General features: G+C 42.2%; 1 protein-coding gene across 1 annotated transcript in view; it reads right to left on the bottom strand.

The window, feature by feature from the left end:
* Window positions 1-251: 251 nt before the first annotated feature.
* RASSF8 (Ras association domain family member 8) overlaps window positions 252-23383 on the bottom strand; it is a 71063-nt gene continuing 47931 nt past the window's right edge. The window contains exons 2-5 of the mRNA XM_035127576.2: window positions 22069-22267; window positions 9180-10066; window positions 4418-4562; window positions 252-3909 (exon numbers count right to left, since the gene is read on the bottom strand). Coding sequence (XP_034983467.1) covers window positions 3788-3909; window positions 4418-4562; window positions 9180-10066; window positions 22069-22171 — 1257 coding nt within the window. The 5' untranslated portion in view covers window positions 22172-22267 and the 3' untranslated portion in view covers window positions 252-3787. The remainder of the gene's footprint in view (window positions 3910-4417; window positions 4563-9179; window positions 10067-22068; window positions 22268-23383) is intronic.

Below are 23383 nucleotides of genomic sequence, written 5' to 3'. Positions count from 1 at the left end.
TCCTACTGGTTTCTCTGTCTTGTGATTCCTGATGTCAGATTTATGTCCAAAAATTTTCGCAGCCATGCACTTTGAGCGTGCCTGTGAGGACTCAGAAGAGGAATCAACTTTACTTCGAAGTTCAAAGCAAAATCATGCACAGTTCTATTGTGTAGCATTAATGCTGGTTTTAACATTGAAAATGTCAGAGTTTTTTTGATACCTGTACAAATATACAATTAAATGGAGTAATTTTTAATTTTGCTACTGTATTGGCAATGAAAACTTTATTTCAAAAAGTAAAGCAGCAAAAATACTGAATAAATAAATTGACAGAATGGTTTGTTTTGTCATCTCCATATAACTGACAGCCTTCATACAAAACAATAAAATATTGTAATGAATAGAATAAACCAATGGTCTTTAAAAAAAAGGCTAGGATATAAAAAGTAACACTTTTTGACATAAAAAAAATACAGCACAGAACTAAAATAAATCTGAATACAGTTTTTTCTATTTACATGGATAATTAAGGCCCAATTAACATATGGCAAAGCACATTGGGAATTCATGTAAATTTGAGAGTTGGGACAGGGGTGGGTGGGTGGTGGTGGTGTGAGAAAGTATTCTTCATTTTACCACCCCATAAATGTACAATATTGCAGCTACAAGGTACAAACCATGTTGCCAACCTAAACCTTCTCATATTACATATTAGAGACACAAAGCTGCTGTTCTTAAGATTCATGTGAATAAGCAGACCCATGAACGATGAGCATTTGTCTTCAAGTCTCATACATATGGAGGGCAATGGTCACACTCTGAGCCGGCCCACTGAAATCAATGGAGTTAACTCATTTGCAGCTAATAGCATCACCCATAATCTCAAGCTTTATATTTGCAAATATTCTCAGACACAAATGCTTCATACCAGTGTCACCATCTCTTTAGAAATATCAATATTTCTTCTTTGAAAACCTGTGTGCTCTTATTCACAAAGCAAAATGTCTACTTGAGGGCTTTAACAAACATAATACATAATACTGACTGAGGTAATGTGAATCTTCCCAGAGGCCCTTTACAATGACACTGAGATCAATAAGATCAGCTGCTAAATTATGTCCCTAACACCCTTGGAAATGTTTGTGGTTACTTTCAAGGCAAGGGTGCTTCTTCTTTGCTTTTTAAGTTGGGGGGTGAGCCTGGACCGAGTCTGTTTGCACCCCTGGGCCAAACACAGGCTCCTGCAGAGACTTCTCCAGGTCTCTCAGTTGTCAACGTAGTGGCAAAAGGAGGGACACCAGTTGCCCCAAAGGAACTTTGCCAGTGGTCCCTGTCCAGGTGGGGTTTCCTACATACAGGTGATAGACCTGGCACTCATTCCCTTTCCCAAGGAGTACTCTACCCCTAATGCTGCCACAAATACTGACTTAAACTCAAAACATTGTTTGCTCTTGTATAGGCAAGAAATTGCATTGACAAGAAATGCATATATCCTCAAGAAAAATTGGCTACCACACCACTCTAAGTTGATTTTGTGTCTTACAGGTTCATTTGAAGAGCAACATTGTTTGAGTTTGAACTGGATCTTATTTATTTTTAAAATATAGCAATGAATGAGGAGCATTCTTAAATGGAAATGGAAGCTTGAATTAAATTTTGGTCTGCTTACTAAATTAATCGGGCTAGAGGTTTCTATAAACTATTTTATTTTTAAAGGACTTTAGAGATATACCCCTTCAATGTTCTGCTTTGTGAATAAATAGGTTTCTGCATACTGTCCTGTCCTGCAATGAAGGGTCAGAATACACTGTGTTGACCTAGGGGCAGGGTCCATATAAAACAATCCCCTTAAATCCCAATGGAATGAATGAGATTTAAGCATTTAATTGTATGCTAAAGTCCCATTTTAATGAGACAGATTCCAATTTCTGGAAACTTTAAGGCCAGCATTTGTCTTAAAAATGATTCCGCAACTTATGGGTAATGAGTGCCAAATTGTCTGCAGGAGCAAATCCTAGAATGTTGCCAAGAAAGTCAAAGAGCCCTTAAGGAATCTGATGATACTAGTTGTTCATGCAAACTGAAAAATAGGTGAGGTTGGATTCTAGTATCTCTTGAAATACCCAGAAATAATTACGGTCTTACAGTTCTGCTTCAATACACGAGTCAAATAATCATAGATCCAGTTATCAAAACAAAACTTGCCATGCACAAGGATTTTTATGCACTTCTTCCTATTTCGCTTGCCCATGCACTTTTCTTCTCTACACCTACCTCTATTGTTCTTGGTTTCATAAATGAATGAGTTCCCATTTTAAAAGGGGGCAATTTCACTGGAGTCTTTTTTGCATTGTAACACAAGGACCAGAAAAGTTTGTGGTGGTTTTTTTTGCACTTTTACAGAACTTAAAAAAAGGAATACTGCTTGGTTATTTAAGCAAGCCATTAGACTGGACCTGCACAATACAATAGCCGACCTCTCTCTTCCCACCCCCCCCACCCCCCAGCTGTGTGTGGCAAACACCATCATATGGCTTGATAAAGCTCTTGGTTTTGCTGCCAATCTGGTACTGCAGAAACAGGAGGGTTTTCAAACACCTGCCTGGCTCAGTGAGTCGAAAGGAGCACATGGCAGCATTGGACTGAGTTATTGTGTCTTTTGGGATGAGCAAGGCCTACGACGACACAAGAATGCAGTAGGAGGGGGGAAATACTATAGTGGAAAAAAATGCTAAACAAAAAAACCAAAACAGTGACAGACCCCTTTGGCAAGGCTAAATATGTCTCATAGTGTTTTGTACTTAAGTGTATTTATTGTGGCAAAATATTTCAAATATAAATTTAATTTAAAAATCTACCCAGCCTAGAAGATCTTCACATATTGAACGCCTCCTTATGAAGTGAGAATTAAGTCCCATGGAATAAGTCATTGTAAGAATCCTGCAGTGATTCCAACATAACATAACTTGCAACAGAGCAAGAATATCAGAGGCTATTTTGAAACTCTGCATCTTTCTCCCCTAACAACATTCTGTCACTGTGAATCTCTGTAGTCTGTTCTCATTCTAAACTCATGCACGTGCAAATTCTCTCCCTCTTCTACACATAAACACCCTTTCAGGCTGCAAACATCCTTTGAGAATGGAATTACAAATGAAGCTTGGCACAGGGCTTCCACTGAAAACGGCACCCCTGCGTTGCATCCCCCCCCCCTGTAATGTGCAAGATTCCTTATTCCAGGTTGTGACATTAAACTGAATGCGGGAATGGATGAGTAGACAGGGGGGTAAATTCACAACATGGTGACATCAGGGAATGATCCAAGTGATTCTACAAGCATGAGTGGAGAAGGGGAGTAATGAACATGGAGTGCTGTTTAAGGCAGCCGTCCTGGGTTGGACTTAATATGTAGTCCTGCTCTTAGGCAAGAAGTGTTTCTATGTCATGGCAACATTCACACATCCACTGATCAAATGGAATAAATTAAACCCCCGTTTCTTGCACTATGACCAGCCATTCATGCTGCTAAGAAATGTTTCCAAAATAGCAATTTAAAAAGATAGGTATTTTGCTCCATCGCTGAAGTGCTCCTCCACAGTCCCTTTTGTTCTTCATTGTCATCAGTGCATGGGCAGGACTCCAAGTTTGTTGTAGATCTGGTTTTGTAAAAAACAACAACACTCCCAACAATGCTTGGCAGCTTCTGAAAGGAAGTTATTCTCATCTCTGGGAGAACAGATGCAAGAGGGAAGTGCGTATGGCCCACAGTACCTGCCTCGGTCCTTTCCAGCAGGGATATAGACTGTTATACATAAATGCCCTCTGGGTTAAAACCAGAGGACAGTGGATTCTGCAGGATCCGAAGATTGCTAGGAAGCTGTCTAGATGAACCGGGGCGCTTCAGGGATCCAGTCTGAAAAGTTGTTTCTGTGAGAGAAGATATCTGTTAGCACAAAGGACAGGTGAAAGATGTCTGCATCAGCTGCTCTCCCAAGTTCATTGTGATTTTGCCTAACTTTCCATGGACTAGAATCCCTCTTCACATGCACCCTCCAATGCAGACATTTTCATGATGATGATAACTTTATTATTTGTATTCTGCCCACCTGACTGGGTTGCCCCACAAATGTACACACACTTGTGCAGAAAAAAAGGTGCTTCTATTCTCCCCACCCCCCAATGAAGGGGAAAAGGTGGGGTGTTTTTTGGATTTTTATTTCTTTTATTTTTGCTTGGGAAAGGAAAGTGGGAATTGTCAAGGAAAGGGGCAGCAGGCTCCACTGCTTTATGTTTTTTACTGTCTCCATCAAATGCGTGAAAAACCCAGGCTTTTTGTGCATTTGAGAGAAGGCTGGGAAGGCTGTCACCCATTCCGAACCAGAGATTGGGGAAAAAGAGGAAGAGACAGGCGTATTTTGCAATTCCCACAACATACCCCTCTCAAGCTCTGTTTGGGAAGCCTCCAATTCAGTTGGTTCTGCTGGCAGCACAGTGACCTTTGTCCCGGTCTGCTGGATAAACTGCTGGAGGTTGACCTGCCGTAGCTCCTTTGTCAGCTGCTCTAGTTCTTGTTCTTTTTCCTAAAATAAAAAAAAGATGTAAACAAGCTTATTCACACAGAAACCAGGAGGGTATGGTTTCACTTTAAAACAGAAAAAAAGAAACCATGGGTGGTGTTCAATAAAGATTTGCAATATTAGTTTTTGAGATCATTATTTGGAATTTGCCATTTCCTCACAAAACAATTATATTATGATGCACATACTTCACCACAGCCCAGCTGTGGACCGTCCCTGGAGTCTTCTTTAGGGATAATCAAATGGTTCTTTCAAAAACTTCATGTGTATAACATAAATGCCAACTCCAGAATGCACTGACATTCTGCCCCTACCTTGTCCTGGAAGCCACACTGAGGTATTTTTAAGATTCCACGTCTGTGAGTTATGGAAGCATTAGCTAGGGAATGTGAAGCTCATTAAGAGAAGGGAGCACATTATGCATCAAGAGGTGAAGTAGAATTTGGTTCATCATTGCCTCAGATTTAACCCAAATCTATCAAAGCAGTCAAATTCCATCACCTGAAAAGATTGTGGAAAAACTGAAGAAACTGAGAAAATGTACATAGTGAAAATGGTTCCACAGCTGATGTGCTGGTGGCTTTTAAGGTTATAGTATCTGTATTGCAACAGGGGCAGAATCTTCCTTCTCCAGTTATAATGCTACCTATAGCACTATGAAGACAACAACAACAACATCAATTTATTATTTATACCCCGCCCATCTAGGCTGGGTTTCCCCAGCCACTCTGGGCAGCTTCCAACAAAATATTAAAATACAATGGTCTGTTAAACATTAAAAGCTTCCCTAAACAGCTTCAGATGTCTTCTAAAAGTCTGGTAGCTGTTTTTCTCTTTGACATCTGATGGGAAGGCATTCCACAGGGTGGGTGCCACAACCGAAAAGGCCCTGGGCATTCCACAGGGTGGGTGCCAATACCGAAAAGGCCCTGGCATTCCACAGGGTGGGTGCCACTACCGAAAAGGCCCTCTGCCTGGTTCCCTGCAACTTGGCTTCTTGCAACGAGGGAACCGCCAGAAGGCCCTCAGTACTGGATCTCAGTGTCCGGGCAGAACGATGGGGGTGGAGACGCTCCTTCCGGTATACTGGACCGAGGCCGTTTAGGGCTTTAAAGGTCAGCACCAACACTTTGAATTGTGCTGGAAACGTATTGGGAGCCAAGAAGACTAAGATTGTGCCTTGCTAAATCATACCAGACCAGCACTCACTGAGTCCAGCAGTATGCCTCAAACAGTCACTGGTCAACTTGGAAGCCCACACTCAATTGATTTCCAGCATCTAGTAGTCAGAGGTATTATTGCTGATAAACAGAGCTTCATCTTTTTCTTTTTCTTTTTGAAAGCTACTATTATTTATCCATCTTCTGTGAGAGGGGTAGTTAACCTTTTTTTTTTTTAATTGGAGGGACTCGTTCACCCTGGCACAAGCCTCAGGGAGCTGCATGTCACATTCTCACACACTCTTGGCTGGCACTGGCACACTGACACACAGTGTTGTTAGAAACTCAGATATATTTAAGCAAGGTGCCAAATGGCTCTTTAAACCAAGGTCACAGGTGCAAAAATAGAACACCTAGTTGCTATTTGGAGGGTAAGATGGTTCTAAAGTCTTATTTTTCAAATGATGGACTGACTGTGACCGATTCTCAGTTAAACATCTGGCTGGTTCAGAGGACAACCTTGGTCTAGGTTAAGAACTTTGAGAACTTAAAAAAGAAAAGTCACTTGATCCAGGGACGGTCCACATATATATTGACCTATTTCTACCTCTTTCTTAATGGTGACACAGACCATTTATACTGTAGGGATATTCTTCACAACTGTGAGCAGGGCACTGGGTGGGGTATGTGAGGAGAAGCTACAATAATTAACTATAATGTTGTTCCCTGCTCCTGCGCAGGCTGCACAGAAAAAGCATTTTGGTTCCTGAAATTCACTTCAATTGTGCAGATTAACTATAACTGATAGAATCCTACAGGATGGGGCATTTGTGTGTTGAAACAGTAAAGATCCCAAAAACCCCAGACATGTAGCTCCAGATGGTGTAGATGCCAGGCACCATCCTGTCACCCAGGGATCTTCACTTGGTTGCAAGTGGCCAGTAGCCAGGTGCAAAATACGCCTGGCTAATTTCGAACAACACACACACACACACCACTATCTCCTCAGCTGATCACCAGGGAGGGGGGGGTTGCATTTCTGCCCACCCCAGCTCAGGGTCTCTCTTTGCTGCTATCAAAAGCAGGGTCCTTGGCATGAAGCATACACTGGGGGGGGGGAGCTGGATTAGGTCCCTTAACTGGGAGTAAGCCAGTAGGGTTTATGATGCCATGCCATCCTCTCTAGAAGTCAAACATTTACTGGCCAGAAATATCTAACATGTGATATCTACATACAGTATTTCCTCCATGGGGGGCGGGGAACTGTGTGAATTGAGTACACATCTATGATACGCAACTCCAGTGCATTGAGTTCCCTGTTGCATCATGTGTGGGAGACAAGGTCACCCCCCCCCCCCACTTAGAACATCTGCAGGATTCTTACTCATGTATTTGATCCTGACTATAATTCTTTCCAGCAACATTTAAAAATCTTGTCTCTAGAATGATGAGCCCTTGAAACATAAAACAGAATTAAATGGAATTCTCAGGATTTTAGCAAAGCCTAGAAGATACACAAGAGATCTTTCATGGCATATAAGAAATGGTGGATATTTTTGTTCTAACTACAGTGGTACCTCGGTTTATGAACACAATTGGTTCCGGAAGTCTGTTCATAAACTGAAGCGTTCATAAACTGAAGCGAACTTTCCCATTGAAAGTAATGGAAAGTGGATTAATCCGTTCCAGACGGTCCGCAGAGTAACCGTTCATAAACTGAAGCGAACTTTCCCATTGAAAGTAATGGAAAGTGGATTAATCCGTTCCAGACGGGTCCGTGGAGTACTTAAACTGAAGCGTTCATAAACTGAAACATGGGTGTAATTGGTTCCGGAAGTCTGTTCATAAACTGAAGCGTTCATAAACTGAAGCGAACTTTCCCATTAAAAGTAATGGAAAGTGAATTAATCCGTTCCAGATGGGTCCGCGGCGTTCATAAACCGAAAATTCATAAACCGAGGTGTTCATAAACCGAGGTTCCACTGTATATAACCTTGGGTAGCATTTTGATATTTTCTGCAATTCTGTTTCCATGTAAGAATTCCATGTAAGAATTCAGTATTTATGAGATATGGCTGCCAAATCCATACAAATATTTCTAAATCATTTTTCATCAGCAGGAAAAGTATCACTAGGTTTAATTTTATGGACTCCCAGGACTCCCAAGAGTTATTTGTTTGGTGGGAAAGGTAAAAAATTCTTGGGAGAAAAGCAATGACAAACCTAGACGGCATCTTAAAAAGCAGAGACATCACCTTGCCTACAAAGGTCCGTATATTTAAAGCTATGGTTTTCCCAGTAGTGATGTATGGAAGTGAGAGCTGGACCATAAAGAAGGCTGATCGCCGAAGAATTGATGCTTTTGAATTATGGTGCTGGAGGAGACTCTTGAGAGTCCCATGGACTGCAAGAAGATCAAACCTATCCGACCTGAAGGAAATCAGCCCTGACTGCTCACTGGAAGGACAGATCCTGAAGCTGAGGCTCCAATACTTTGGTCACCTCATGAGAAGAGAAGACTCCCTGGAAAAGACGCTGATGTTGGGAAAGATGGAGGGCACAAGGAGAAGGGGACGACAGAGGACAAGATGGTTGGACAGTGTTCTTGAAGCCACCAACATGAGTCTGACCAAACTGCGGGAGGCAGTGGAAGACAGGAGTGCCTGGCGTGCTCTGGTCCAGGGGGGTCACGAAGAGTCGGACATGACTAAACGACTAAACAACAACAACAAAGGTTAAAAACTCAAGCAATTAAGTAATTCTCCCTCAAGAATGTGCACAGACTACGATGACCTCTCCACATACATCTTGGACCAATGGCTTGCTTGTCCCCTCCCCATTTGTTTTTCTATGCCATTTTAAAATTGTAGTAGAAATTGGAGTTCTTGGTGAAGTCCAGAAATAAACAGTAAATTGCAAGAACTCGGGCCAGGAGGAAGATGAATTTCAAGTAAGTCTTCAAAAGGTTTTATTTCAATGTACCAAGGCAAAGATGCTTGGTACACTCTGACCATTAAAACATTATATGCAAGATCTCTTGAGTGTGTAGAAGGCTACATTACATTACATTACATTACAATTAACAGAGCTTAAACTCTTGCCACTTTTGCATTCTTCTGTCCCTACACAGGGAGAGGAACTGAAGCAAGGAAGTACAAAGTTATGTATAAAAAACGAGCAGTATATCATGCCTGCTTCAGAGGGAACCATGGGATGAGGACTGTGAGGCCCTCCAAATGTGGCTGGCCCACCATCAACTCCCACCATCCTCCAGTAACATCTGCAGGGACACAGGTTCCCCACAGCTGACCTACATAGTTTGTAATATACCGTTCACCTTTACTCAAAGATGAGACACAGTCTACTATTCCGTATATGACATGGTTGAAATCATGTCACATTGAATAATTTAGCTGACATCAAGAATTAAAGCTGGTCCACATGAGATGGACCCACTCACCTGTAACCGCTTGGTGGCTTGGCCCAGAGACCTTTCAACAGCTTTAATGCCGTTTTCGAGCCTGAGACTCTGCTGTCCCTGAATATTGATTTCACCCTTCACTTTTTCAATCTTCTCTTTGACTTCTTCTTCATTTACTTTTAACTCCTGCACTTCTCGGTGCAACTTTTCCGCCTCAAGGCCACTTTCCATGCTCTGGATCTGGGCCACATATTCCTTCAGCTTCTTTTCACAGTCCAAAATCCTATGCCTGATCTCCTGGAGCTGCTCCTTCAGTTGCTTCTCATTTTCCTGCTCGATCTGGAGTTCATTTTCCCAGAATTCCTCCTCCTCAATCTCTACCTCATTCCTTTTAATCTTCTGCTCCAGTTTGACAATTTCATCTTCTAGGCTGTAATTAAACTTGTGCTCCCAGTACTTGACTTCAGCATCATTGGAATCCAGCTGTTTCTCAATGGACTGCAGCTTCTCCGTCTGGAAATGAATCAGCTTCTTCAGCTCATCAACTGTTGCCTTGCAGCTGAGAACTTTCTGTTTAAACTCAGACTCTTTGCCTTTGCCAAAAATGTCCATTAATCCTTTTGCCCCTCCCGTGAAAGTCAACGATTTCCTTTTTGGCTCCCTCCTTTTTATCAGCTTATCATTCTGAGGCCTTAACTTAGCCAGTGGAGGTAAGCTCTGGCGGTATAAAGTTCTTTCCGGTATCCGAGCAACACTGTCTGAAGTTGGCCTCTCGCTGAGAGATGGCCCAGTCCGCCTCAATACTAACTGCACATCGCTGGCATATTGGCCCCATTTGTTCAAGGAAATGATAGGATTCTCATGAGGTGCCAGGTGTCTCTCTGTGTCTCTCCATTTTTCTATCAAGGTATACCTTCCTGTACGGCCTAGAAAAGAAAAGACAAGAATGTCTGAAACTTTGGGTAAAAGATCTAGAACAGTCCAGTAGAGGGTGGCATTGCACAATGAGAGGTGTAGGGCAGCCAGTCAAACCATTGCTTTGTTTCTAGAAAAATAGGTGCTGGTACTTGCCATGAAGTAAGTGCCACACTTTTTCACAACAAAAAAGAGGTGCCAGTACTGCATACCCCTGAGTACCCCCTGGAAAAAAAGAACCGAGTCAAACCATATTATCAATGTAGCCGGAACCCACATAACCACCTATTTATGGAAGCTAAGGAAGACACCATCTTTAACGGATGCACTGCCGCCGGCTTATTGGGTCACAAGTACTGTGAGCTTTTTAGCATATTGTTCCATTACGGTGGTACCTTAGTTCTCAAAGGCCCCAAACCCAGAAGTGTTCCGGTTTTCGAATGTTTTTCAGAAGCCGAATGTCTGACGTGGCTGTCGACTATTGTTCCCAGGGCACCTGCACCAATCAGAAGCTGCGCCTTGGTTTTCGAACATTTTGGAAGTCAAACGGATTTCCAGAATGGATTCAGTTTGGTGCTTTTGTTTTTGCTATTTATTTTGCAGATTTTGTTTTTGAGGCTCTTTCGGTTAATTTGTTTTGTTTTGTGACTGTGTGGAACCCAGTTCTGCTACTGATTGGTTGATTGTGTGACTGCGGAAATGGATAAAAGCCCCCCATCCAAACAATGACTATCATCAGTGCAGGTAAGAATTTTTTTTTAAATCATCTACAGTACTGTCTTATTTATTTAATAGTACAGTGCATTGATTATTGCTTTTATGGGTCAATGGTTTCGTTAGATAGTAAAATTCATGTTAAATTGCTGTTTTAGGGGTTGTTTTTAAAAGTCTGGAACGGATTAATCCATTTTGCATTACTTTCTATGGAAAAGTGCACCTTGGTTTTGGAATGCTTTGGTTTTGAGAACCAAGGTACCACTGTACTACAGTCATACCTCGGTTTAAGTACGCCTCGGTTTGAATATTTTCAGTTTAAGTACTCCGCGGACCTGTCTGGAACGGATTAATCCACTTTCCATTACTTTCAATGGGAAAGTTCGCTTCAGGTTAAGTACGCTTCAGTTTAAGTACAGATTTCCGGAACCAATTGTGTTTGTAAACTGAGGTCCCACTGTACTTTTTAAACTGATCCCCCCTCCTTGAGCTATGGCAAACTTCATAAAAATTGAAGGGGGTTGGAAGTCTTGTTTGTTCTTCCTCATGAGAAATGCAAGCTTAGTAATGAACAGAGCATGAATTGGAGCAAAAAATACTGTGGGTTATTTGTAGTGGGGCAGTTCTCCTCATTGCTTTCTAGTGGTCCCTCCCATTTACGTCTGAACTCCTCTCAGCCTGATAGTAACTAACAGTCATGGCTAGCAGCTGAAATGTATATGAAACAAACATAGCATATAATCACTAAAGAAAAGGTGCACAGGTGCAGGTGCAATGAAATACCTTTATTTCATGGCACAGCTAAGATAAGGTGACCAGATTTTTTCAGTGAATCTGGGGACACTTTTCAACTTCCTACTAAATAGATGGATTTTGTCAGGGGACTGGTTTGTAAATCCGGGGACTGTCGCTGGGAAACGGGGATGTCTCTGTTTCACATACAAAAACAATCTGTAGAATACCAGCAAATGTGGTGGTAACTACTGAATATGACTGCTAAAATCTGAATTTATAATTACGATAAGCTATGGAATGAAATCAAGAGAGATTTGGATATATGGTCAAATTTGAAATTATCCTTGTTGGGCCATATTTCTGTTGTTAAGATGAATGTGTTGCCAAAAATGTTATTTTTATACCAAGTCATTCCTATCATTGATAATATGAAATGTTTTAAAGAATGGCAAAAAGTTCTGTCAAAATTTATCTGGCGGGGGGGGGGGACGACCTAGAATTAAGTTTAAACTATTAAGGTTGAATCCTGTTAAGACAGAAGTACTGTTTGTGGGGGACAGGGGGCTGGCAGGTGTGGAGGACTCCCTGGTTCTGAATGGGGTAACTGTGCCCCTGAAGGACCAGGTGCGCGCAGCCTGGGAGTCATTTTGGACTCACCGCTGTCCATGGAGGTGCAGGTCAATTCTGTGTCCAGGGCAGCTGTCTATCAGCTCCATCTGGTACACAGGCTGAGATCCTACTTGCCTGCAGACTGCCTAGCCAGTGGTGCATGCTCTACTTATCTCTCACTTAGACCACTGCAATGCGCTCTACGGGGGGCTACCTTTAAAGGTGACTCGGAACTACAACTAATCCAGAATATGGCAGCTAGACTGGTGACTGGGAGTGGCTACCGAGACCACATAACACCGGTCTTGAAAGATCTACATTGACTCCCAGTACATTTCCGAGTACAATTCAAAGTGTTGGCGTTGACCTCTAAAGCCCTAAACGGCCTCGGTCCAGTATACCCGAAGGAGCGTCTCCACCCCCACCATTCAGCCCGGACACTGAGATCCAGCACCAAGGGCCTTCTGGCGGTTCCCTCATTGTGAGAAGTGAGGTTACAGGGAACCAGGCAGAGGGCCTTCTTGGTAGCAGCACCCGCCCTGTGGAATCCCCTTCCATCAGATGTCAAGGAAATCAGCAGCTATAGTAATTTTAAAAGACATCTGAAGGCAGCCCTGTTTAGGGAAGCTTTTAATGTTTAATAGATTATTGTATTTTAATGTTTCCTTGGAAGCCGCCCAGAGTGGCTGGGGAAACCCAGCCAGATGAGGAGGGTATAATAATAAATTATTATATTATTATTATAAAAGAAAGACAAATAAAAATAATAGACACATCATAATTGTACTACATGTCTAATGTATAGGAAGCACAAAACATTTCAGTAAGTAAAAAAGTACATCCTTTGTTATCTATTTAAAGCACAAATAAGAGGGCAGAGGGAAATCAGACAATCCCTCAAAATTCATGCTAAGAGGGTTGTGACCACACGGTTTCAATAATCAATCATACCGTATTGTATTTTGCAGTCAGTGTATTTCCATACATGTTGAAATATCAAAGACCTTCAATAAAAAGTTGGTGTTTAAAAGGCAGGGGGAAAGCTGCTAAACCAGCTTACCGTAAGTCTAGAGTAACTCACAATAACTCTTTATGAGGCTGACACTGAATTCTGCTTTAATATTTATTGGAATTGCGAAATATTGGCTGCTAAGGGTTACTATGGTGTATGGTGCCATACATCATTATGGATTGTTTGTTTGTTCTTACCAGAGAACAACTGCAACCTATATATTATTTGTTAATATTAATAATCTTGACGACTGAAAAACCTAACTGAAATTATTGAGTCACATGCATAGCCAAGATGTAGACTGGAATCAGCATCTACTTTGGGAAGCCAAAACATCTATTTGTGGGTTGCAATGATCTTGTGCTAAAAAGCAGCTTGTCCTGGTAAATGCAGCCTATCCTGGCAATTGAAGCATCTCTTTTAAAATTAAGGAGGGAAACAACAAAGCGACATTGGTGATGTTTTTTTTTGGGGGGGGGAAGAACTATGATCCAACACTCTCAGTTAATTAAGATTCAGAGCTTTTAGACTATTTAATAATGCTATTAAAGACTTCTTGTGCCAACCAGAGAGAGATTTAAGTGTAAGCTAACTGCTTAGCGTATGCAATTTCAGGTTGGTTTGTTGTTAAAAACTATTACAGTGCTAAAACCAAAAAATGAAGAAAAACAAGGGATAAAACCTACATTTGCAAAAGAATCAAGATATTAAGCAAATTGCAGAACAAATAAGCAGCTGTTCATGACTGGGATTATAGTTTGAGAGCTTTGAGTTTTCATAAGAAACTTGTGTTCTACCTTGCAGAATTAAAATATACAGACTTATAATTAGAGCTGGTCTACAATTCACCATAGATTCAGGTCATGTCCTTCCCCACACAATCCCAAGTCCTGCTGCACTCCCTTGGGAGCCAGAGGCAGTGCAAAATGCACAACTCTGCCATTTCTTCTGATGGTTTATCAACATACTAAGCTAAGTTTCCAACTCTATGCATGGTTATTAATCTTCATGATAAGCAATACATGAAAAAGCTTTGGAAATACCATGGTTTCATGGTAGCTTTCCTCTTTTCTAGTTCTGTAGTGGCTCAATGTGCTTTTAAAACCACTGTGTTGGGACTGCTGAGATGTGTGAACGGCAGTTAAGTTAGCTGAAACATTGGATGTAGGAGTGAAAGAAGCAACAGTGACAGCAAGCTCAGAGTTTTGGACACTAATAATAATAATAATAATAATAATTTATTATTTATACCCCACCCATCTGTCTTATGAAGAGATCAACACTGGTGCGGACTCATCAGAAGGACTCCTTTGCTGCTTCCATTGCACACTGATTGTGCCGTACAGCAGAGCTTTACCAGGTAGTGCAAGGCATGTTACAGTCTGGCCCAAAGGAGGTGGAAGAGCCAACAGCAGCTTGCTGTGACTTGTATGCAAAACATTTTGAGGAAAAATTCACTTGCATCCATTGGGATCTTGCATCCGCTGCTACAGCAGATGAATTTCACCGTCTAGTCCTGTTGTGTTGGATGAATTTCAGTTGGTAAGGCTTGAGGATGTGGACAAGGGGCTTGGATCAGTCAGGACAACCACATGCCCCTTGTCCCTCGTGGCTGATAAATGCACACCGGAGTGCGTGTGTGTGATGACGATGAATGCCTCCTTATGAGAGGGAGTGGTCCCTGCCTCCTTGAAAGAGGCAGTGGTAGTAAAACCAGAACTTAAGAAACCTTCCCTGGATACGGAAAATCTACCTACTTGTCACGGCTCAGGAGTCAGCTTTGCCTGCTGAACAGCAGCCTGAAGGGACAGAATACCATCGACCATGGTATTCTACCTGCAGCTGATCCGCCTTCAAGGAAGGCGCTGTTGAGAACCAGCTGGCTTCAGCCTTCTTAAGTAGAGCTTCCGCCAGATGCTAGGAACGACGCTTGTAGTTCTTGGCCCAACCTTGCTGCTTTCTGCTCATCTTCACCCTTGCCCCCAAGATCATCAGATTACATGAGGCCCTGGACCATCTCACCATGGGGGTTGCTGTTTGCCCAACCCTAGAACTGTACCCAACTTTGCATCCTGCTTCTGCCTCTGGGCAAGTACACCCCAGAGACTCTTGGCTGGCCTCCCACTGCACTGAGCTCTGCACTTGGTTGCTCAGCAATGAGACCACGACACTACTGGCAAGGTGCTAATTCCCCTTTCCCGAGCAAGGTCCTGGAGTAGGTGGTTGCAGACCAGACCCAGGCACCCTTGGAGAAAACTGATTTTCTAGATCAATTTCAATTGGAGTTTAGGCCTGGTTTTGGCACAGGAACTGTTTTGGTCCCCCTGCATGATGACCTTTGTTGAGAGAGACAGGGGAAACATGCCCTTGTTAATTCTCCTCAACCTCTCCATCGACCATGGTATCCTTCTGGGTGGGCTGTCTGAGTGGGCGCAGGTGGCACAGCACTGCTTTGTGGTGGTTCCAGTCCTACTTGAATGGTTGCTCCTAGAATGTGGAGCTTGGGGAGAGCTTTCCAGCCCCGTGGAGCCTTCAGCGGCGCACAGAGTTCCTCAGGGCTCAATTTTATTGCCTATGCTATTTAACATCTACATGAAACCACTGAGTGGGGTCATCTGGAATTCTGGAGTATGTTGTCAGCAATACGTATGTTGTGATGCACAAATCTACTTCTCCTTTACATCTGCAGGTGAGGCAGTGGATATGCTGGACCAATGTCTTGCCTTGGTAATAGACTGAATGAGAGCCAATGAACTGAAGCTCAAGACTGAGACACCTCAGACAAGATGACTGGGAGTGGGGATGCCTGCTCCCGAGGTGGTTCTACTCCCTCTGAAGGAGCAGCTATGCAGGTTGGGGGCACTCCTGGATCCTTTGCTGTTACTTGAGGCTCAGGTGGCCTCAGTGGCCCGGAGTGCCTTCCGTCAGCTTTGGTTGGTGGCCCAGCTATGCCCCTATCTGGACAGGGATAGCCTAACTTCTGTTGTCTCTGCTCCCGCAACCTCTAGGTTGGATCACTGCAACGTGTTATATGTAGGGCTGCCTCTGAGGATGGTTCAGAGGCTTCAGCTGGTGCAGAATTCAGCAGCCAGGTTGCTCACTGGGACAAGATGGTTTGAGCGTATTACACTGATCCTGCCCTGACTACACTTGTTGCTAATTAGCTTCAGGGCCCAATTCAAAGTGCTGGTTTTGACATATAAACCCTTAAATGGCTGAGGACTGCAATACCGCAAGGACTGCCTGTCCTGGGCTCTGCATTCATCATCTGAGGCTCGGAGGGCGGCAACACAAGAACGGGCCTTTTCTGTAGTGGTTCTCCATTTATGGAATACTCTCCCCAGGGAGGTTTGCCTAGCACTGTCATATGTTTTTCAGTGCCAGGCTAAAACATTGCTCTTCAACCAGGCCTTGGGCTGATTAATATTCTACAGCCTTTTAAATATGTATGGGGGAAGGTTATTGCTTTGCTGTTTTGTTTTACTTATTTTTATTCTGTATTTTATTCTGTGAACCACATCTTCACTCTTATGATGAAGGGTGGTACAGTATATAAATCTAATAATAATAATAATAATAATAAATAAGAATGCACCACAGCAACTTCCATTTAGCACCCTGTTTAATATCAGCAGCTAGCAATGATTTTGTTACTCTAAGATAAAACAATGGACAGCTGATGTAACATCAACTACAAATGTCTTGCACATGAAATAGTAGTAGCAGTAGTAGCACGGTAGTACCACCACTCTATTCTGCCTTGGTCAGACCACACCTAGAATACTGTGTCCAATTCTAGGCACCACAATTTAAGATGGACGTTGACAAGCTGGAAGGTGTGCAGAGGAGGGTGACCAAGAAGATCAAGGGTCTGGAAACCAAGCCTTATGAGGCACAGTTGAGGGAGCTGGGTATGTTTAGCCTGGAAAAGAGGAGACATGAGAGCCATCTTCAAATATTTGAAGGGCTGTCACATGGAAGAGGGAACATGCTTCTTTTCTCCGGCTCTAGAGGGTAGGATTCGAACCAAGGGCTTCAAGTTACAAGGAGATTCCAACTAAACATTCAAAAAACTTTTTGACAGTAAGAGCTGTTTAACAGTGGAAAGGATTCCCTTGGAAGGGGGTGGACTCTCCTTCCTTGGAGGTTTTTAAGCAGAGGTTGGATGGCCATCTGACATGGATGCTTTAGCTGAGATTCCTGCATTGCAGGGGGTTGGACTAGATGACTTGGGTCCCTTCCAGCTCTATGATTCTATGATAATTTTATTATTTATACCCTGCTCATCTGTCTGGGTTTCCCCAGCCACTCTGGCAGGCTAACAGCACATATAAATAAAAAAATTCCTTCAGTAGCACCTTAAAGACCAACTAAGTTTTTGTTTTGGTATGAGCTTTCGTGTGCATGCACACTTCTTCAGATACACACTTCTTCAGTTACCTACCTGTAACCAGCACATATAAAAACATAGTTAAGACATCAAACATAAAAAAAAACTTCCCGATACAGGGCTGCCTTCAGACGTCTTCTAAAAGTTGTGTAGTTCTTAATTTCCTTGACATCTGAAGGATGTTCAACATGTTCAACATTACATGTTCAACAAGGAGGGCACTACCGAGAAGGCCCTCTGCCTGGTTCCCTGTAGCTTCACTTCTCCTAGTGAGGGAACCAGCAGAAGACCCTTGGAGGACCTCAGTGTCCGGGCTGAGCAGTGGGCAACTGTATGTGCCAGACTTAAATCTGGTTACACAGGTATCACCAATTAGTTCCTGGCTAGCAGCTGGAGAACATGTTACACATGGAAGACCTGGCTTACCACGTTCAATTCTCCCTCTTGCGAAGTTGCAGAACCTTTGTAAAGCTAGCTGCCTGCAAGGCACATATAGTACTATTAAGGCTTATAGGTTTGCCTGAAAGGTTTAATCATTCAGTCTAATTTGTTTCAAAAGAAAGAAAAACACCAGCTTTTCATGCAAGGCCCTAATGGAATATTGGCTTCTACCCAAGTCTGTAAGATGCCCAGAAATAATGCTGGGATAGCTATATTGGAATCTCTAGAATGAGAACACAATTGTTCCGTTTCAGTCACAGGTGGATTTTTATTTTTATTTGAATGGACACAGAAAAACTGCAAAGCTCTGCAAAAAAGCCTACAGCAACCAATGAGGCAGAAAATTATCAGTTTGTTATGAGTCAGTGGGAGTTGTCTGGGACACAGCCTCCTGAGAGTTGAACCATTAAGAGCAGAGCCAACCAAGCTGAAGGCTAATCGAGATTGGTGTATATCCACTTTCGATATATATAGGCTAGGCAATTTGACCAAAACATTCACAAGAAGCTACAGCTTTTTAAGATGTCCCAACAAGAACCTGTATTCAGGAAATATAGATGCTTGCCAATTTGATACAGATGGGGCCTTCCATGACAGAATTTCTGAACTATTCATTGTAGTTAGCTACTGGATGAAAGGAGATTATTGCTCTGAGCTTTAAGACTAATGTGATTTCAGAAAGGCAAATCATTCTAGTCTGCAATTTCTAGACAGCTTCCCAAAAGTCATAGAGGATACAAGCAAACTGCATTAGTTGAAAGCCCACGTTGGGGCATTCAGTGTAAGATTTAGGAACCAGAAACTGCTGGGAAGATGTACGTGGCTTCACACACTTATAGATGGGCAACGACAAGAGCTAACTTCTGGGAGTCCAAACAGTGCTGGCAAGCCATGGATTGGTGGTGAAGGAGGCCACTATCAAGCAGGCATTTTAGACTAGGATTTAAGAAATAGCTTCTGCTGAAATCCTTCAACGAAGTGATACTGTGTAAAGAACGGGGATAAGTGCCATAACAATGTTACACTACAATCAGTGCTACTAGTCAGATATATACCCCACATGACCACATAGATTGCAATATGAATCTGCGGCAAGCAATGTTAGACACTCAAATATATAATCTAATTGCCAAACAGCACCTTAAAGTTAGGCTGCAGTCGCCACAATGGAATGTATATGCGTTATTCCACCCACCCACCCCATGATTCTGGATTCTTCTTCTTAGGAAAGTCTACCATGACCAAATTTACTTTGAGCATATTTGCAACTCTGTTCCATTTCTTCTTTTCATTTCATTTTGGTCTGTCAAGTTGCTGCTGTTGCTTAAAAGGCTGCAGTTCTCGCTCAGTCACACAGCTTAAAATAGCAGTTTGGTAGGGAAGCGGGTGGTGCTGTGGTCTGAACCACTGAGCCTAGGGCTTGCCGATCAGAAGGTCGGCGGTTCGAATTCCTGTGACGGGGTGAGCTCCCATTGCTCGGTCCCAGCTCCTGCCAACCTAGCAGTTTGAAAGCACGTCAAAGTGCAAGTAGATAAATAGGTACTGTTCCAAGCGGAAAGGTAAACTGTGTTTCTGTGCACTGCTCTGGTTCCACATGACCTGGAAGCTGTACGCCGGCTCCCTCGGCCAACAACGCGAGATGAGCACCGCAACCCCAGAGTCGGTCACGACTGGACCTAATGGTCAGGGGTCCCTTTACCTTTAGGTAAAGGATACACAAAAGTAAATTTACTCCATCCCTTCTAAAAGTTTTATCGAGGAAAACTGTTCATTTAACTACCACACCACAGACATGAGTTCTTACCTGATATATAGTTCAGAATAAAATCTGTATGTAAAACTAAGAATGCACAGTAAATGATGTTTTAGCACTTAACGCTGAATAATGTAGCCTCAGATATCAGAGGTTTCCTCCCTCATTTTCTAATTATTTGGTGAAAGTATGATACACCATTAAAAATGCTCGCAACTCTCCCCCTTACTATGCAAAATTCTCATGTAAGTATTACAAAGCATTACCTGAGGATTTCAAAGTGAAAACAGTGGAAGTTTTGCATATGCAAATTTCGGAAAGCTTAACAGAATAGCTATTTGAATTTAGTCTGAATCTGCACAGCATGAAACAGGATTTTAAGCACAATTTCCCATTAAAACAGAGATACTGACATATTTTAAATCACATTATGGATACAGCAGCTTGAATGCTGCAAAGACTTCCGTAGGTAAAAAAGGTATATAAATACATATCCAATTTATGTCAGAATAGCTATAAAAATTAAATTGTTCAGGATGCATAACCTGATAGCACTCATTCTCTCTGGAAGAAGATATATTAATGAAATTAAATTCTAGATTTAAATCCCTTCACCCAAATCTCTTCTTAAAAAGATTTATAAAAGAAAAAGAAATTGTAAAATCAAACAGCTACTTTCAGCCAATTAGTGTAGCAGTGGCAATAGGTCCACAATAGTAAAGGAATTGAAAGTCTCATTTGTCAGTGTGGGAATATTAATAGGAAAATAGAGCTTCAAGGATCATAACCTGCAGCATACAGAATATAGAGTTGTTAAGTACTGAAGCAGTGCTAAGCCACTTACTCTCAGTTTTTGTTTTATCACAGAGATTGCGTGGGCTGTTAAACAAGCAGCAGTGGTAAATCTACATTTTCTTCTTGGAGATCTGAACTGTTTTAGGTAACATATCACATTCACAATTGGTTAAAATGGGTTAGAACTATGTGGGTGAACCTGAATAAACCAGAGCAAAGCCCCAGGCTTCCTCTTCCCCTTCCCTTTTCCTCCTTCCACATGGCCAGGAAGAGAACGTAAAAGAATCCTGGCTTAGTGTTTATTTGAACCAAGGATTCTAATTTAAAATGAACTTTATAAGTTTCATTAACAAGCAAACCTTCAAATCGTAGGCTAGGAATACGGTTTGCTAAACTATCTAGAGTTTAACCTAAACCACGGTTCCTCATTTGAACAAAATGCAAAACTAGGATTCTTTTAAAGTAAAATAAATCAAAGTCCTCTTCACGACCCCAAGGGAGAGGATAGGAAAAGTACACCTGAAAGGAGAAAGAGGTTATTCAGTTTTCAATAAGTGTAAGCAATGTGTGTATAAGGTGGCCACTGCCACAGTGTCCTTTCTCTTGGCAGATCAAGTTGAGGAGGCGACAGCAAAGGTGGCAAGGTTTTTAGCTGGGGCAATTAGAATATGATCCACTATTTGACTATTGATTCAAAACCCTAAAATGTATTTTATATAACTGACTTTTTATTTCTATTCTTTGTATATCGTATTGTTGTTTTATTGCTATGGCCGATGGCTGATGCAAATAAAGAGTCATTCATTAATTCATTCATTCAAAATGGTCAGAACTCATTGGTGACTGAATCTTAAATTCTAGGAAGCTTCTTATCCAAGTGCAAGTCTACAGTAAGAAGCCCCATAGAAGAAATCCTCTTATAAGGAAATCAACCTTTCTCTTGGTAGTGGAGGCCAATGAGAACAGAACATGGTGCTTCATGAAAGGTAATGTATCAAGTGCAGAACCCGTCGCCCTCCAGATGCTGCTGGACCAAAACTCCCATCACCCCGACCATTGGTGATGCTGGCTGGGTCTGACATCTGGAGGACCAAAGGTTCCCCACCCCTACAATAGATTAACGTATTCCCTTCAAAGCCTTGCAATGTACACTCAACTTCCTCTGCTCAACTTCCATGTACCTCCTTAGAGGGATGATAATAAAGGGAAACATCTTGAATCAAAGTTTGGTTTTGGTGCTTCAAGTATATACGGAAGCAACAAGTTGTTTGCATTATTGAAGAGTCAAACAAATGGTTTTTAGCAAAAGTGACCACATTGGAAAACTTCCAAGAATGTTCATTTGTTCAATCAAGTCAACAAGACAACAGAGTCAGGTTCCATGGAGAAGAAGCAAATGGGCAGGGACCTTTTCAAGCTTTCCTCAATAGCCATGTGGTAAGAAAATACAGAAGTCATTGAAGTGCAAGCATACCTGAACAGTTGTCTCCAACAGAAAAAGTGCCCCCACCCCCACAACACACGGATCTCTGCACATGGAGCACAAGGAGATTATTTCACTTACCTATAGCCTGAGCAAGAGCTATAACAACTTCCTGGCAAGTTGTAATTTCTGTGACACCACAAACGATCCTCTGGACTCCATCCACCCATACTTTCAGCTCCATGATTTACCAGGTCACCCAACAGCCATGGATGCAATTGAGATGACAAGTCACGTTTGCAGCTATGCCAGGTAGTGTCAACATACTGGTGGGAATTATCTGGAAAATAAAATAAAAACTCTGCTTATAGTGGCCTAGAGAGACAAAAGAAGAAGAGGAGTTTGGATATGATATCCCGCTTTATCACTACCCAAAGGAGTCTCAAAGCGGCTAACAATCTCCTTTCCCTTCTTCCCCCACTACAGACACCCTGTGAGGTGGGTGGGGCTGAGAGACTTCAGAGAAGTGTGACTAGCCCAAGGTCACCCAGCAGCTGCATGTGGAGGAGTGGAGACACGAACCCGGTACCCCAGATTACGAGTCTACCGCTCTTAACCACTACACCACACTGGCTCTCCCCTAGGTTAAAAAATTTATATGTAAAATGAAATGTACGTAAGTGGTAAAAAGAAAGAAAGAAATGTAGTAGTAAAACAACGAAGTTTATCTTTTGAAGGCAGCACTTTCTATCCTCCTCCCAACGCCCTTCCAAACAACAGAAATGGTAATTAACTCACTTTATTATTTGATTGGGTACACATTCCTATTACTAAAAAATGAAGCAACATATTAGGCTTAAAAGTAGGACATACTATTGCATAATTTAAAAAAGCAAGATTTCTGAAACTGACTCAGAACAGAACTACACTGATCCATCCATACCTACTGGCTAGAGCACTTAGTTTGGCACCAGTTCAAGGTCCAGCACTTTCCCATCCTGAGGAGTATTAACAAAGAGACAGGTAAAACTCTGGATGCCAAAGCACCCAAAAAGGATCCTCAAAATCTTTCCTACTTTCAGAACATCTATTCCTTTCAACCCATCCTGGAGCATTTCAAAAGCTGTTTGGCTCATCACACTGGTCAGTAGCTCAGCACACCCTAAATCATCACAATTCAGAAGAAAAGGAAAAAGAAACCCCAGACGGCAAACTAATGGAGCAGATGGCTCATTTAATTCAATTTTTTAAAATGCCACTCTTAGGCTTAAAGTCTTAGCACAGAATGTCCAGTGCCTACCAGCTTAATCCAGCAAAAATGTGAAGTTTAGGGTTAAATGTTCCCTCTGAAGCCAAGATGCAATTGCAAAAGCCTAACCACATTCTGTAGAACTCTGGCACAAAGGGAAGAATGTTCTGGCCATAACTGGGCTCATCTATAGGCAGCAGCACTCAA

Source organism: Zootoca vivipara, chromosome 10, assembly GCF_963506605.1.
Source record: "Zootoca vivipara chromosome 10, rZooViv1.1, whole genome shotgun sequence".
Classification (NCBI taxonomy): domain Eukaryota; kingdom Metazoa; phylum Chordata; class Lepidosauria; order Squamata; family Lacertidae; genus Zootoca; species Zootoca vivipara.
Note: the sequence above shows the minus strand (reverse complement) of the source record. Positions and strands in the feature narration are given on the sequence as shown.